At 51.0% G+C, this 13268-nt stretch overlaps 1 protein-coding gene across 1 annotated transcript in view; it reads right to left on the bottom strand.

Moving 5' to 3' along the window:
• Window positions 1-718: 718 nt before the first annotated feature.
• Window positions 719-13268, bottom strand: part of LOC129356220 (G1/S-specific cyclin-D2-like) — a 12805-nt gene continuing 255 nt past the window's right edge. Inside the window, 6 exon segments of the mRNA XM_055025818.1 lie at window positions 719-2522; window positions 7566-7687; window positions 7690-7713; window positions 9987-10146; window positions 11444-11659; window positions 12851-13268. The exon segment at window positions 12851-13268 is cut by the window's right edge and continues 255 nt beyond it. Coding sequence (XP_054881793.1) covers window positions 2358-2522; window positions 7566-7687; window positions 7690-7713; window positions 9987-10146; window positions 11444-11659; window positions 12851-13045 — 882 coding nt within the window. The 5' untranslated portion in view covers window positions 13046-13268 and the 3' untranslated portion in view covers window positions 719-2357.

Raw genomic sequence — 13268 nt, 5'->3', positions numbered from 1 at the left:
TGGGAACCAGACGGCCGAGGTGTGGGAACCAGACGGCCGAGGTGTGGGAACCAGGCGGGGGAGGTGTGGGAACCAGACGGCCGAGGTGTGGGAACCAGGCGGCCGAGGTGTAGGAACCAGACGGCCGAGGTGTGGGAACCAGGCGGGGGTGGTGTGGGAACCAGACGGCCGAGGTGTGGGAACCAGGCGGCCGAGGTGTGGGAACCAGGCGGCCGAGGTGTGGGAACCAGACGGCCGAGGTGTGGGAACCAGGCGGGGGAGGTGTGGGAACCAGACGGCCGAGGTGTGGGAACCAGGCGGCCGAGGTGTAGGAACCAGACGGCCGAGGTGTGGGAACCAGGCGGGGGTGGTGTGAGAACCAGGCGGTCGAGGTGTGGGAACCAGGCGGGGGAGGTGTGGGAACCAGGTGGGGGAGGTGTGGGAACCAGACGGCCGAGGTGTGGGAACCAGGCGGCCGAGGTGTGGGAACCAGGTGGGGGAGGTGTGGGAACCAGACGGCCGAGGTGTGGGAACCGGACAGCCGAGGTGTGGGAACCAGGCGTTGGAGGTGTGGGAACCAGGCGTTGGAGGTGTGGGAACCAGGCGGGGGTGGTGTGGGAACCAGGCGGCCGAGGTGTGGGAACCAGGCGGTCGAGGTGTGGGAACCAGGCGGGGGAGGTGTGGGAACCAGGCGGGGGAGGTACATGATGAGCACCAGGAAACGACCAATCAGAATGTCTCACATACAGAATCCATTTTTATTCATGACATTCATGGTGATCATAGACATGGAAAGCAGAAACTTTGGCCATTCTGGGGACTTTCCCCTCTGTAGCACAGAACAAGTCAGCTGTAGCACCAACACAGACAAGCATGAACATGCATGGCGGTTCAGGAAGTTTGCTCCTCTCTTCCTGTTGCGGTCAAAGTCCAGCTAAAGCCTCGCTTCATTCCTGTTGTTGCTCCTGGAAACAGTAGGAATGCTTCCTCCTGCCTCTGCAGAGGTAAATGTGACGGATCTGTGTGTGACAGTAATCCTGAGGCATGGAACGCCCTGAAGAAGAATGTGACGGAAACAGGAAATGAAATGGAACATTTCCAGTCAAATACTCGCTTCACCTTCTAAAACCTTCTACTTTGTTTCTGGATGTATCTTTTAAGCAGTAAAATAATTATAATACAAATGTTTATAAAATAGCAGCACACAAGTGACACATCACAACTAGGTAATGTTATTTTGTATAAATGAAATATTCATAGCTCATAGCAGCGCAAAAACAAAATAAAATATCCACACTTTTTGTTGTTGATGTCTTCACACCGCGGACCGCTCTTCACTTTGGAATACAGTATCTCTAAATGTGAAAACCAAAACCCCCACAGTGGGTCTGATGGCCCCCAGAGAAACACACACACACACGCACTCACACACACACACACACACGCACTCACACACACACACACACACGCACTCACACACACACACACACACACACACACACACACACACACCCTCACACACACACACGCACACACACTCACACACACACATGCACACACACACACACACCCTCACACACACATGCACACACACCCTCACACACACACACACATGCACACACACCCTCACACACACACACACCCTCACACACACACACACACACACACACACACACATGCACACCCTCACACACACCCTCACACACACACACACACCCTCACACACACACACACATGCACACACCCCTCACACACACACACACCCTCACACACACACACACACTCTTTCCTCAAACCGATGCAAACAAGCAGCCTGAACCAAAGGAGCTCATGAAGTTCCAAAATATTTCTGATGGTATCAATAATTATAAATATTACTAATAACCGTTATTGTTCCAGCGGTTTCCTGGCAACAGGACCGTCTGCTCGACACAGTTCTGTCCCTCCAGAGGTGGACGATCTGGCAGGACGCGTCCTCTTCTCCCACTGCCTGCAGACGATGAAAAACTCATCTTTGCAAATAAAAATAGAAAATGGATGATCTCTGTAATTGTCCTGTCTGCAGCTTCAGCGGCAGAACGATTCCCTTCTCTGCATCCAAGGCACTGCAGCTTCATCAGGCTTGTTGCTTTTGCACGAGAGCTTCAGACAAAATCTATTTCATGTGCAGGAGCTTTTGTGTTTTTTTTTTTGTTTTTGTTTTTACTTGAAGAAAAGGTCAACTACAAAACTAGCCAGCACTGTCCTTGCATTTCTTTAAGGCCTTGTGTTTTTAATGATTTTTTGCTCTTTTGTTCTATTTTTCTGCTTTTATGAAGATTGGAAGTGTTTTTAAAAAAGATTCTTGGAAATCCTGTGCAATGGCGCCCTCTGGTGCTTCACAAGTTGACGTCGCGGACGTCTGTGGGCGTGGAGGCCTGGTCCAGCTCCTCCAGGCCCTTCCCGCTGGGGCCCCGCTGCGTCTGCTGCTGTTGCTGCCGGCCCTCGCGCAGGCTGCTCTCCAGGACGCGCTCGATCTGCTCCTGGCACTCCTTCAGAACGTCCTGCAGGGAACATGCACATTTCAGCTTCCCAGTTCTCAGAAACTGGGTTGTTCTGTGTGTAAATACAGAAATTCATTTTGAAAGAACTGGGTCTTGGGTTCCTTTGGGTTTAGAGGAACCCCAGAGGAACATCAGAGGAAGTTCCCCTGAAGTTCCCCAGAGGAACCTCATCAGAAGAACCTCATCAGAGGAACATCATCAAAAGAACCTCATCAGAGGAACCTCATCAGAGGAACCTCATCAGAAGAACCTCATAGGAACCTCATCAGAAGAACCTCATCAGAGGAACATCATCAGAAGAACCTCATCATAGGAACCTCATCAGAGGAACCTCATCAGAAGAACCTCATCAGAAGAACCTCATCAGAAGAACCTCATAGGAACCTCATCAGAGGAACATCATCAGAAGAACCTCATCATAGGAACCTCATCAGAAGAACCTCATCAGAGGAACCTCATCAGAAGAACCTCATCAGAGGAACCTCATCAAAAGAACCTCATCAGAAGAACCTCATCAGAGGAACCTCATCAGAAGAACCTCATCAGAGGAACCTCATCAGAAGAACCTCATCAGAGGAACCTCATCAGAAGAACCTCATCAGAGGAACCTCATCAGAAGAACCTCATCAGAAGAACCTCAGAGGAACCTCATCAGAAGAACCTCATCAGAAGAACATCATCAGAGGAACCTCATCAGAGGAACCTCATCAAAAGAACCTCATCAGAAGAACCTCATCAGAGGAACCTCATCAGAAGAACCTCATCAGAGGAACCTCATCAGAAGAACCTCATCAGAGGAACCTCATCAGAAGAACCTCATCAGAGGAATCTCATCAGAAGAACCTCATCAGAAGAACCTCATCAGAAGAACCTCATCAGAGGAACCTCATCAGAGGAACCTCATCAGAAGAACCTCATCAGAGGAACCTCATCAGAAGAACCTCATCAGAAGAACCTCAGACTAACCTCATCAGAAGAACCTCAGAGGAACCTCATCAGAAGAACCTCATCAGAAGAACCTCATCAGAAGAACCTCATTAGAAGAACCTCATCAGAGGAACCTCATCAGAAGAACCTCATCAGAGGAACATCATCAAAAGAACCTCATCAGAAGAACATCATCAGAAGAACCTCATCAGAGGAACTCATCAGAAGAACATCATCAGAAGAACCTCATCAGAGGAACCTCATCAGAAGAATCTCATCAGAGGAACCTCATCAGAAGAACCTCATCAGAGGAACCTCATCAGGGGAACCTCATCAGAGGAACCTCTGGGTTCCTCTGAGCTGCTCCAGATGTGCAGCCAGAGCTCAGGTTCCTACAGCCCACCAGGGTCGTTTGCTGGGTGAGATATTCTTCCTTGTCATTCCCAAACATTCAAACTTCAGCAGTAGCCTTGACATCAGCAACTGAAGACACAGCCAGCATTAGTGCTTTTTTGATGATAGCCGCTCTGTCTGTCTGCAGGGGATCAATCTGAGACCGGTCTCCTCCAGTTCCACCATCAGAGGCCGCCAAGGCAATCAGACAATCCACCTGGGATCCTAAACCCTCAGCAGCAAGAGAGTTCATGTCCTCTCTTGGGAGTGTGGCGGAGAACCAAGACAGTCCGCGCTCCTCCTCCACGCCAAGTCACAGGCCTGTGCAGTCCACTTTAACCCGACTCCAGTCTGGGCAGACTGGTGGGAGACGTCTGCCTAGAAACTCCGGTTTGTCTGGTTAAGTATGATTGACCTCTGACCTGTGGTCCTCCAAATCTCGGTCCGGGTTCGGTTGAAGTGAATGCCAACCAGACCAGAGACCGCTCCCAAAGCAGGAAGTGGATTACAACACAAAGCATTCTGGGTAAGTCTTTATCCAAAGACCAGGAACTCCTCCAACTGCTAAAATCTGACGCCTCAATTTTAGATTCTATTGGTGAAGATGGGAGTTTGCTCTCAAGTGTCTTCAAAGGTTCTTGGTGCAGCACCTCTACAGGCCAGGAGGGGAACAGTTTGGTTTGACTCAGAGCAGAGAGAGAGAAAACCACAGCAGCTGGAAGCAAAACAGATGATGAAGTTCTGGTTCCAATAGAACCGGGTCTAATACATCCACAGAAAGGTCAAAGTGTTGTAAAGAGAGGAATGATGATTGGCGTCATTAAGGAACTCCAACATGGCTCAAACACTGCCCTCTGGTGGTGAAAGGTGAGTAAACATGGCAGTATGTTCAGCATGCATGCAAACACACAATGAGCCTTGAAAGCAGCAGCCAGGTGAAGGAGCAGCTCTTCAGGTACCAGGAAGCCAAAGCTAATCTAAACCTGATGGGGCCCAGATGTAGCCTGCAGTGCTTCTGGACCCAGCTCTCCCTCACATCAGAAACACTGGTTGGGAGATGAACATCCCTGGGGGACCAAAGGTTGCTGGGTCAAAGGGCAAACGGCAAGACACGCTGTGATTCCAGGTTCCCTGTGATTCCAGGTTTGCTGGAACCTGGAATCACAGGGAGATTTCAAAAGAAGGATTGCTAACTGTCTGCAGCAGAGGACAGCATTGTGTGTTTGGTGATCACTGCAAAAAATGAGATGTTTGGTCCATTTTGAATCACCTCTGATGCTCTGCATGCGTTGCTCCTGGGAAGTCAGAGTGTTCTGGACTCGATGCAAACGTACATCGAACAGGTCTGCATAAACCTACATACTACGACTGAGTATTTGGCGTCTGCAACACTGAGCTGATGATGTTGAGAATCGATGCAACCAGTCAGAAAGACGTGCAGCAGAGAAGTTGCTGCTCCCTGTGCCAGGAGCGGTTCTTCTCAAGTGGAGAAGAAACGGCTAGGCACTCGCTAGTAACAACTAAGATGGTGGAAGCTGTAGGAATTTGTCAGAAGAAATGTAGGCAATCGGGACCCTTCACTGTGAAATGACCATGAAGACTCAAGTTGCTGGGTTAGGTTTGTTGGTCAGAGCATGGACTGCTGCAGGACGGATCACCTCGGAACGCACAGAGGAAACCCGAAAAGCTTTGCGCTCACCCATAGAGTCCAACAACCATGAGCCCCATTGGTGATAAAATCTCAAGCCCTGTGAGAATACAAAGAGCAGTGCAGAACATGCAAAGGAGCTGCCTGTGTCTTACCACAGGAATGCGTCTCTGCAGCTCTAAAAAGCAGCATTTGGGATCCCAAGCCAAGCCTTCTGGGCTTCACTGGAGAACCTTTAATGACTTCAGCGTGTGACTACTGGAAACATGTTTCAGAGCAGATCCAGATACGGAACAATGCAACGTCTGGAACCGGAAACCACGTGAGCCGGCCCCTCCCCTGCAGCCCCGGCGCTGGAGGGCCCCAGCCCAAACTCGCATCGTTCTGCACGGCTGTGCTGTAGCGGGGAGCGACACGTGCGCGCCATCACTGGGCTGCCTTTGTGACACTGGCAGCAGGGGGAAGTCGTGCAGACAGACAAAACCAAAAGGAAGAAATGTGTGAAGCCGAGGAATGTGAGTTAACTGCTGCCTGCACCACAAGAGACAGAGTTAGGAACATCTGAAGCAAACAGCTAGAGGCAGACTCCGAGCGCCGGCCCAAAACAGCCTGTTGAGGACTGACACTGGGAAAGCACAGGCGCCTCATGACTGAGAGTTTCCACAAGTTCCAACAGAAAGTGTGACCTTTTGCTTTCTTTGGCCTGGGTAGCCAAACATCACAAGCCATGATCTTTCAAAATAAAGCGTGCTTGTTTCAGCAGTGTTGATGAGAGCCACAGTGGGACAGAAACAGGAACAGAGGGCGAAATGAGAAAACGTGCTTCCGGTATCTCATCATGTGATGCTGAATGAACAAAAACACACGAATGGAAGAAAACAGGCATCAAAGCAGTGGTCCACTTCTCTAACCCCGACATCCTGTTTAATCCAGCAACCAGAACTCAGTCAACATGCCAACATCATGGCTAATGCAGCCCACGGGCCCAGGGACCCACGGGCCCAGGGACCCACGGGCCCAGGGACCCACGGGCCCAGGGACCCACGGGCCCAGGGACCCACGGGCCCAGGGACCCACGGGCCCCACCCAGAGGTGAAACACGCACAGGCTTTACTAATATTAGGAATATCTCAGACCCCTCCACTCTCAGGCCCCTTACTTGCTAGCAGCATCCAGAAGTTGCTCGTATTTTTCAGTCATGAAGCAGAAGAGAACCTTTCCTTAGTGAAACTGCAGATGTGATTCTGTGGTGAACATCATCAATAAGCTTGATTCTTCCAGTGACCCAGCCCCGGACTCGGCTCTATCGCATTTCTCTGTGACAGATTGCAGCTTTTGGATATCTGGTTGGCGGCGCTGGCGACTTCTGAATCGTTTGGTTCCTTTGCTCCATATGTCGAGGAAACTCAGCGTTGCTGTTAGCTGCAGAGCTGAATCACTGCAGCTCCTCCTGTGTTGCCTGTGTGCAGAGCGTCGATCGCAGAGCGCCGAACACACTGCGGCTCTGTGCTGCTCAGGACAGATGTTTGCTTTTCCACTCTGCTCTATGAGGCTTCGACGGCTCCACGGAGAGGCTTTCTAGCCGCAATGCATCATGGGCCGGAGGCAGGCGGGTTGCTTCACCTGCTCTTCCTTCTGCTTCATCTCCAGAAGCTGCTGCTCCGACCACATCACAGGCTGCAGGAACCAACCACTCAGATCCTGATGGCTCATTGCATCACTGATGAAAGCATCTGTGTCAGCGAACGCATCACATCCCAACCGACCACTCTGGGTCCGACTCCACGTCCAAACTGTTGAAGAAAATCTCAAAATCTGCACCACAAAGGAAAAGGCATTGACACTGAGATGGTTCCGGTTCTGGTGTCAGGATTTCTGCTCCTTATCAAAAACTGGATGTCCAAATATGAGTGAAAAATCCTGATGACAGATAATGCAGGAGTGTTTCAACCTCAATAATGTGATTTATTAATGGCATTTCTAACTTCACAAAGTTCCCTGCTGAGACACAGGAAAACCTTCCTGCTGTCTGACAAATTCCTCCAGATGAGAGCGAATCAGAGCGTCAGACTCACCACCTCTGTGTTGGTGATTTTGGCCAGCAGGTCCGTCAGGCTGTCGCCCCACTGGGATTGGTCGGCCGAGTCCAGCTGCAGGCCGCAGATGGCCGCCCCCACGCTTCCTGTGGCGATCATGGAGGGGGATACATGGCGAATCGGAAATCTGCAACAACATTCATTTCAGTTACATTCTCCACTTCGCTGCAAACATCTCAAGTCTAATTTATTTCTTAAGTTTCCAGCTGGAACAACAGGGGGCGCCACAGACACATGAACAATATCACTGCAAGTTGTCCTGTAATTAATCTTTAAACATTCATCTACAAAATAAGCAACACATTAAAACAATCCATCTGGTTACTAAAAGATTAAACAGATATAAACTGAACAACAAAAATATAGTTTTAATCTTCAGGTTTTCAACCATCAGATTGGAGCAAAGTCTTTTTCTATCTACTCATCTTCAGAGGTTTACAAAGCTGCTGCTACTGCGGATGCTGCATTAGCATTAGCATCCATAGTGTGCTAATGCAGCATACATCAGCATACTGTGGATGCTAATATATGCATCCACAATATGCTGTATGCTAATGTAGCATTAGCTGTTACTATGAGTGCTAATATATGCATCCAGAGTATGCATATATTAGCATCCAGTATGCTAATAGCATTAGCTACATTAGCATTAGCTGTTACTGTGAGTGCTACATTGAGATTAGCTATCACTAGTAAATAACTTTATTTTTATTCAGGTGGTTTAAACCACAGGTGTTGAACTCCAGTCCTGGAGCCACTGCCCTGCATCTCCTAGATGAGCCTCTGCTGCAGCACCTGAACAGAATAATTAGGTCATTAAGGTTCTGGAGAGCCGATCCACACTGGAGCCGTTTCATTCCAGTGTTCTGGACCTGTGCCTCATCCAAGACGTGCAGAGCAGCGGCCCTGGAGGACTGGAGTTTGACACCCTGGTTCAGACTGACTCTGGGCTCGAAGCTACCAGCTAACCCACATCATAGGTTCACCTGGTATTTGTGTTATTTTCAGTTCTTGCCACCCTGAAACACCATGAGCTGGAAAGTCAGCAGTCAGCTCATAAAGCTGGCCTGCACTGTGGCGGTTCGGAGCACAGCTCCGTAACGACCTCAGGTCTGGATAATGAGGTTCACTCGGCTTGTAAAGGAGCTGAAAAGCAGCCACCCTCACCGGCTCCCCTTTACCCGACCGGCCCCTTTTCTTCCACCTCCTCAGTAAATCGTGCGCTCGCTGAAAAAAGCCCCACAGCGCTGGGAATAGTGGGAATAAAGAGGCTCAGTGCCTGTGCCAGCGCGCGCTGCTGTAGGTCCTTTTTCCACGTGTGGTCACAGGCGCGCGCCTCAAAGACCAATAACCTTGTTAGCTCCCCTCTCTGTCATTCATGATGCAAATGAGACAGCTTGTGAACGGCCAGAAGCCCGCGAAAGACAGAGAGACACTTCTCCTCTCTCCCCTCCTACCTTCCTCTGTGGAGGACACATGGCCGCTCGGAGAGGATAGAGGGCCGCAGGGAGGCGCAGGGAGCTGCGCGCTTTGTGGCTGCAGCTGGCAGCGGCTGTTAGCATATTAATGCAGAGTGTGACTCCATTGTCGAGAGTCATCACCTCACCTCACCCAGTGGCCCTCCAGCCCTCCGAACCCAAAGATACAACTCAGTGAGACGCGCGGGACAAAGATGGGGGATGAGGGGAGATATGTGGAATGTGTGGTGGAGCAGATTCTATGTTCAATCGGCCTGCCATACACCCTGTCCAGACCTCTGTGAGGCCTGCAGGAAGAATAGAGTGGCCCTGCAGGGGCCCCGCCCCGTCCTCTGTTCCTGGGCCACCGATGGGCAGGAGGGGGATGGGGGTGTTTGGGGCAGTCCCCTCATTAGCATATGGTCACATTTAGCAGAGCGGCGGCTCTTTGATAGCTGCAGCCTGCCTCATCCACCAGCCGCTCTCTCATCTGGTGGGCCCAGTGTTGACAACACATACACACACACACACACCACACACACACACAGCATTACATCACCCCTCCAAGAGGAGGGAGTGCACAAAGACATGCATGGATTTACTGTAAGGCTGCAGTCAAGAAACACACAGAGCACAGATGCAGCTCTGTGCGGTGGGCAGCTGCCTGATTTTTCACCCAGACAGGCTAGGGGAAGAGGGGGCAGTTATTGCCTCTTTGCCCCACTGATGTTCTTGCTGAGCATAAACTATGTCGGGCTCTTTCTGCCCCAGGTGCCGCAGTCTGACCCTGCAGCTCTTGGGTTTCTGCCCAGCAGATTCCTCTGTTCCTGATCCATTCATCATGGATCTTCCTCATCCTCATCTGTGCTGCACATCAGCATACTGCAAGCTAGCATGCTGATTGGACGCAGTGCAGACAAACCATTCTCAGTTCTCCTCCTACCTGTGGCGCAGAGAGCGATGAAAGTCTGGACGTGTTTCCGGATCAGAACCAGCTTGTCGTCGGCCAGCGGCAGCCTCCGCACGATGTGATCGATGAAATCGTTCGGCGTCACCGCTGCCAAGTTCCACTTCAACTTCCCCAAAACCACCAGCTCCCATTCCTGCAGAGACAGGAACGACGTTCAGAACGCTGTGGACGCAGCAGCCAGAGCCGGACGGGAATGCGCGTCGGTGTGTGTGTGTGTCTGTGTGTGTGTGTCTGTGTGTGTGTGTGTGTGTGTGTGCAAGCTGCTTTCATTGTTCCTTTCACTTCCTGAAAGAGGTGACTCATGAGGAGTTGGTGAGTAATCTGAGGGATTAAATCTTGGTTTGTCTGCAGCGCCGCAGCCTTGTGACTGTCGCTGGTTTCAAACCGCATGGACTGAGTCATGCGACGATTCAATGCGACTGCAGCCAACCTGCAGCTGCTTGGCGCCTCAGCTGAGGAAACCTGAAGGGAAGCAGCAAAGTAATCCCTCCAGAGAACCAGAGCATTCAGAAATCCTTCCTCTGCATGTCAGATGGAAAGATGCAGCATCTGCAGCAGCCTTGCAACACAGACTGGATGCTGACAGAGTGGCAGCAGCCAGCAGGCAGCCACTTCCTTCTGCTTCTGCCTTCCTCTGGTCACACCTTCTGTGCAACATTCTGGTTCCTTTACAAGAAATAGTTACTAAAGACAAGCGCTGCCGCAGCAGCAGCAGCCGCGGCAGCAACTGCGGCGGTGCAGCGATCACATGGCCTGAGCAGCTGATCTCTGCTTCCTGTGTGAACATGGCAGCCAAACTGCTGCCTTATACAGAAATAAAAGCAGTTCAAGGACTCAGAGAACCTGAAAGTTTCTGCATTTCTCTGCCTGGTTCAACACAAACAGCAACAGAACCAAAATGAGCTGCAGGAAGAAACCATGGAGACGGGCTCAGTGGGTAGAACCAGAACCTGATGCAGCCGCAGAACCACCAGATGAACGACGCATTAAAGACAGAAATATGAAAAGAAGTTGATGAAGACTGTAACTGTGTGTGTGTGTGTGTGTATGTGTGTGTGTGTCCCTCTGTCCCATTTTGGCTGCAGCTCAGCTGACCCCGTTGATCTGTGTAAAGTAAATATTTGCCGCCAGGTGGCGGTAGAGACCGCGTCACTTCCTGCTCCCTACAGTAGCAGCTGGAGGCTCGACAGGAGAAACTGAGCCGCTGCAACAATTCATTGCGGAACTTCAGCGTTTAATGCGCATCAGATGGAGAACCGGCGCAGATTATTAGCACATTATTAAATGACATTAAGCTCTGCTGAAGCTAAATTAATGCAGTGAAGAACATGAGAGTATGCAGAAGAAGTGAAGACTTTTCTGTCTTCATGCTGTTGATTACGACGCAAGCAGAGGAAGATTAGCGGTGATGTGCAGCAGCTGCAGCTCACCAGCAGCTCCTGCGGCCTGATGGAGTTATCTGTGTAGATGCAGAGCTTCTCTGCCGTTAACGGCCGCGTCTCCTTCAGCTTGGAGGCCAGGAACATGCAGACTGCGCCCAGCAGCTGCAGGTTGCATTTCTTGATCGGAACCATCGCTAAAAATCTGTCCAGGTAGTTCATGGCCAGAGGAAAAACTTCTTCCTCGCACTTCTGCTCCTCGCAGACCTGAAGAAGAGAACATGCAGCGAGATGAGTTTCTAGTTCTCACCAATATTCAACGTTTCTATCAAAACCAAATCAGAGATTCATCACATGAAGACAGATTATAATTTCAGGGCTCGGCCAAGAATCTGGCCCAACCCAAAGCGGTTGCGACATCACGCATTAATTCCAAATCAATTTCTTTTCAAAGCAGCAGAAAGTGTCGGATCCATACAGTCAACGGAACCACATTCCAGCAATTCATTCAGCAACAAATGAATTCAAGTCGCAAAGAGCCGAGCCAAGAAACCTCCCGACAGCGCAGCACACGGAAACGGGCTTTTTCCTCAGTCGTCATATTTTCATAAAATATTTAAAAATACAAATAAATTATCCGCACTCCTTTTCTTCACGCGACAATCTTCTGTGGGGTCTTCCACGCCAGAGCCGACCATTCCGGTCTTAATCCGAATCCGATCAATTTGATTAAAACGTCAAAATCAGGAGCGAGTCGCGCCTCGCAGCTGCGGACTGCGCCGCCCGCAGCCGATCTCATGATTTCAAAAATTAATTAAAAATCTCCAGCAGGTCGCATCGTGACAATATTCACATGAAAATAAAGCTCCAAGGTTCGGCTGAGTTTCCACGCAGATGTTGCTCATAAATATGGAAACATTTCCCAAGAATCCAACTTGTTTCCTGATGAAGAGCCCCGCGCCGAGCCGCCGGGCCCTCGCCCCTTCCGACATTTTAAACAGAAAAGCCAAAAGTCCGCGCCGCTTTCCGGGCTCCAGACTGGACCCGGCGGACACCTGAGCGTCTCCGCTGCCAGAACCGAACCGGGCCGGCCGCTGTTATCCCGCCGTGGTTCTGGAAGCGAGCTTTAAAAGCAGCAGGCGCTCCCGAAAAGCAACATGGCGATGATAGCAGCAGCGCTACGTGTGCATGGAAACATTCATGTCATCTGAAATAAAAGCAACATCTCAGGAGTCCCGGGCAAAAACCGGACCAGACCCGGTTCGGCAGGCGGCGGTCCGGATGGTCGCACTGGAAAATGGACCGACATGTTGGGCCAACAAGAGGAACCGAGTGTCGGAACAACGAGCAGCTTCAGAAACCTCAACACGGCCCAGAAGGTTCGAGGCGACAGCGAGCAGCAGCTTTTGAGAAGAGCACGGAAATAAGAGCCGAACCGAGCCAGAGCTGGGTCGGTACCTCCAACATCCAAGTAGCGACCATCCTCCTCATGAAGGGCTGAATGTCTTTCTGGACGCCTTTGAAATAAGAATACTGCGGCAGGAACCTCTCCTCGATGGTCAGCAGCCTCTGCAGAACTCTGTCATCGCGCAGGAGGTTCGGGTCCGGACGGGCTCGTATGCTGGTGTCCATTTCGAGGCAGAGCAGCTCCATGGTGCTAGGGGCGGAAGGAGGGTGGGAGACCTTCCAGCCGAACTTCTTCAGATAAAGTCTGAGGGAAACGCGTCGTCCCGCCGCGTCGCGCCGCTCCGATCCGCACAAACTTTTTCCTCTCTCTCCTCTGCGCCTCTAACTCATCCGCCGAGCGCACAAGCCTGCCCTGCGTGCGCCACTGACGCAATGATTCCGCCTGCCTGCGTGAAGCAGATGCAACAAC

The sequence above is a fragment of the Poeciliopsis prolifica genome, unplaced genomic scaffold (assembly GCF_027474105.1).
Source record: "Poeciliopsis prolifica strain line A6 unplaced genomic scaffold, Auburn_PproV2 SCAFFOLD161, whole genome shotgun sequence".
Lineage (NCBI taxonomy): Eukaryota > Metazoa > Chordata > Actinopteri > Cyprinodontiformes > Poeciliidae > Poeciliopsis > Poeciliopsis prolifica.
The sequence above is the reverse complement of the archived record's forward strand: the minus strand, read 5'-3'. Positions and strand labels throughout refer to the sequence as shown.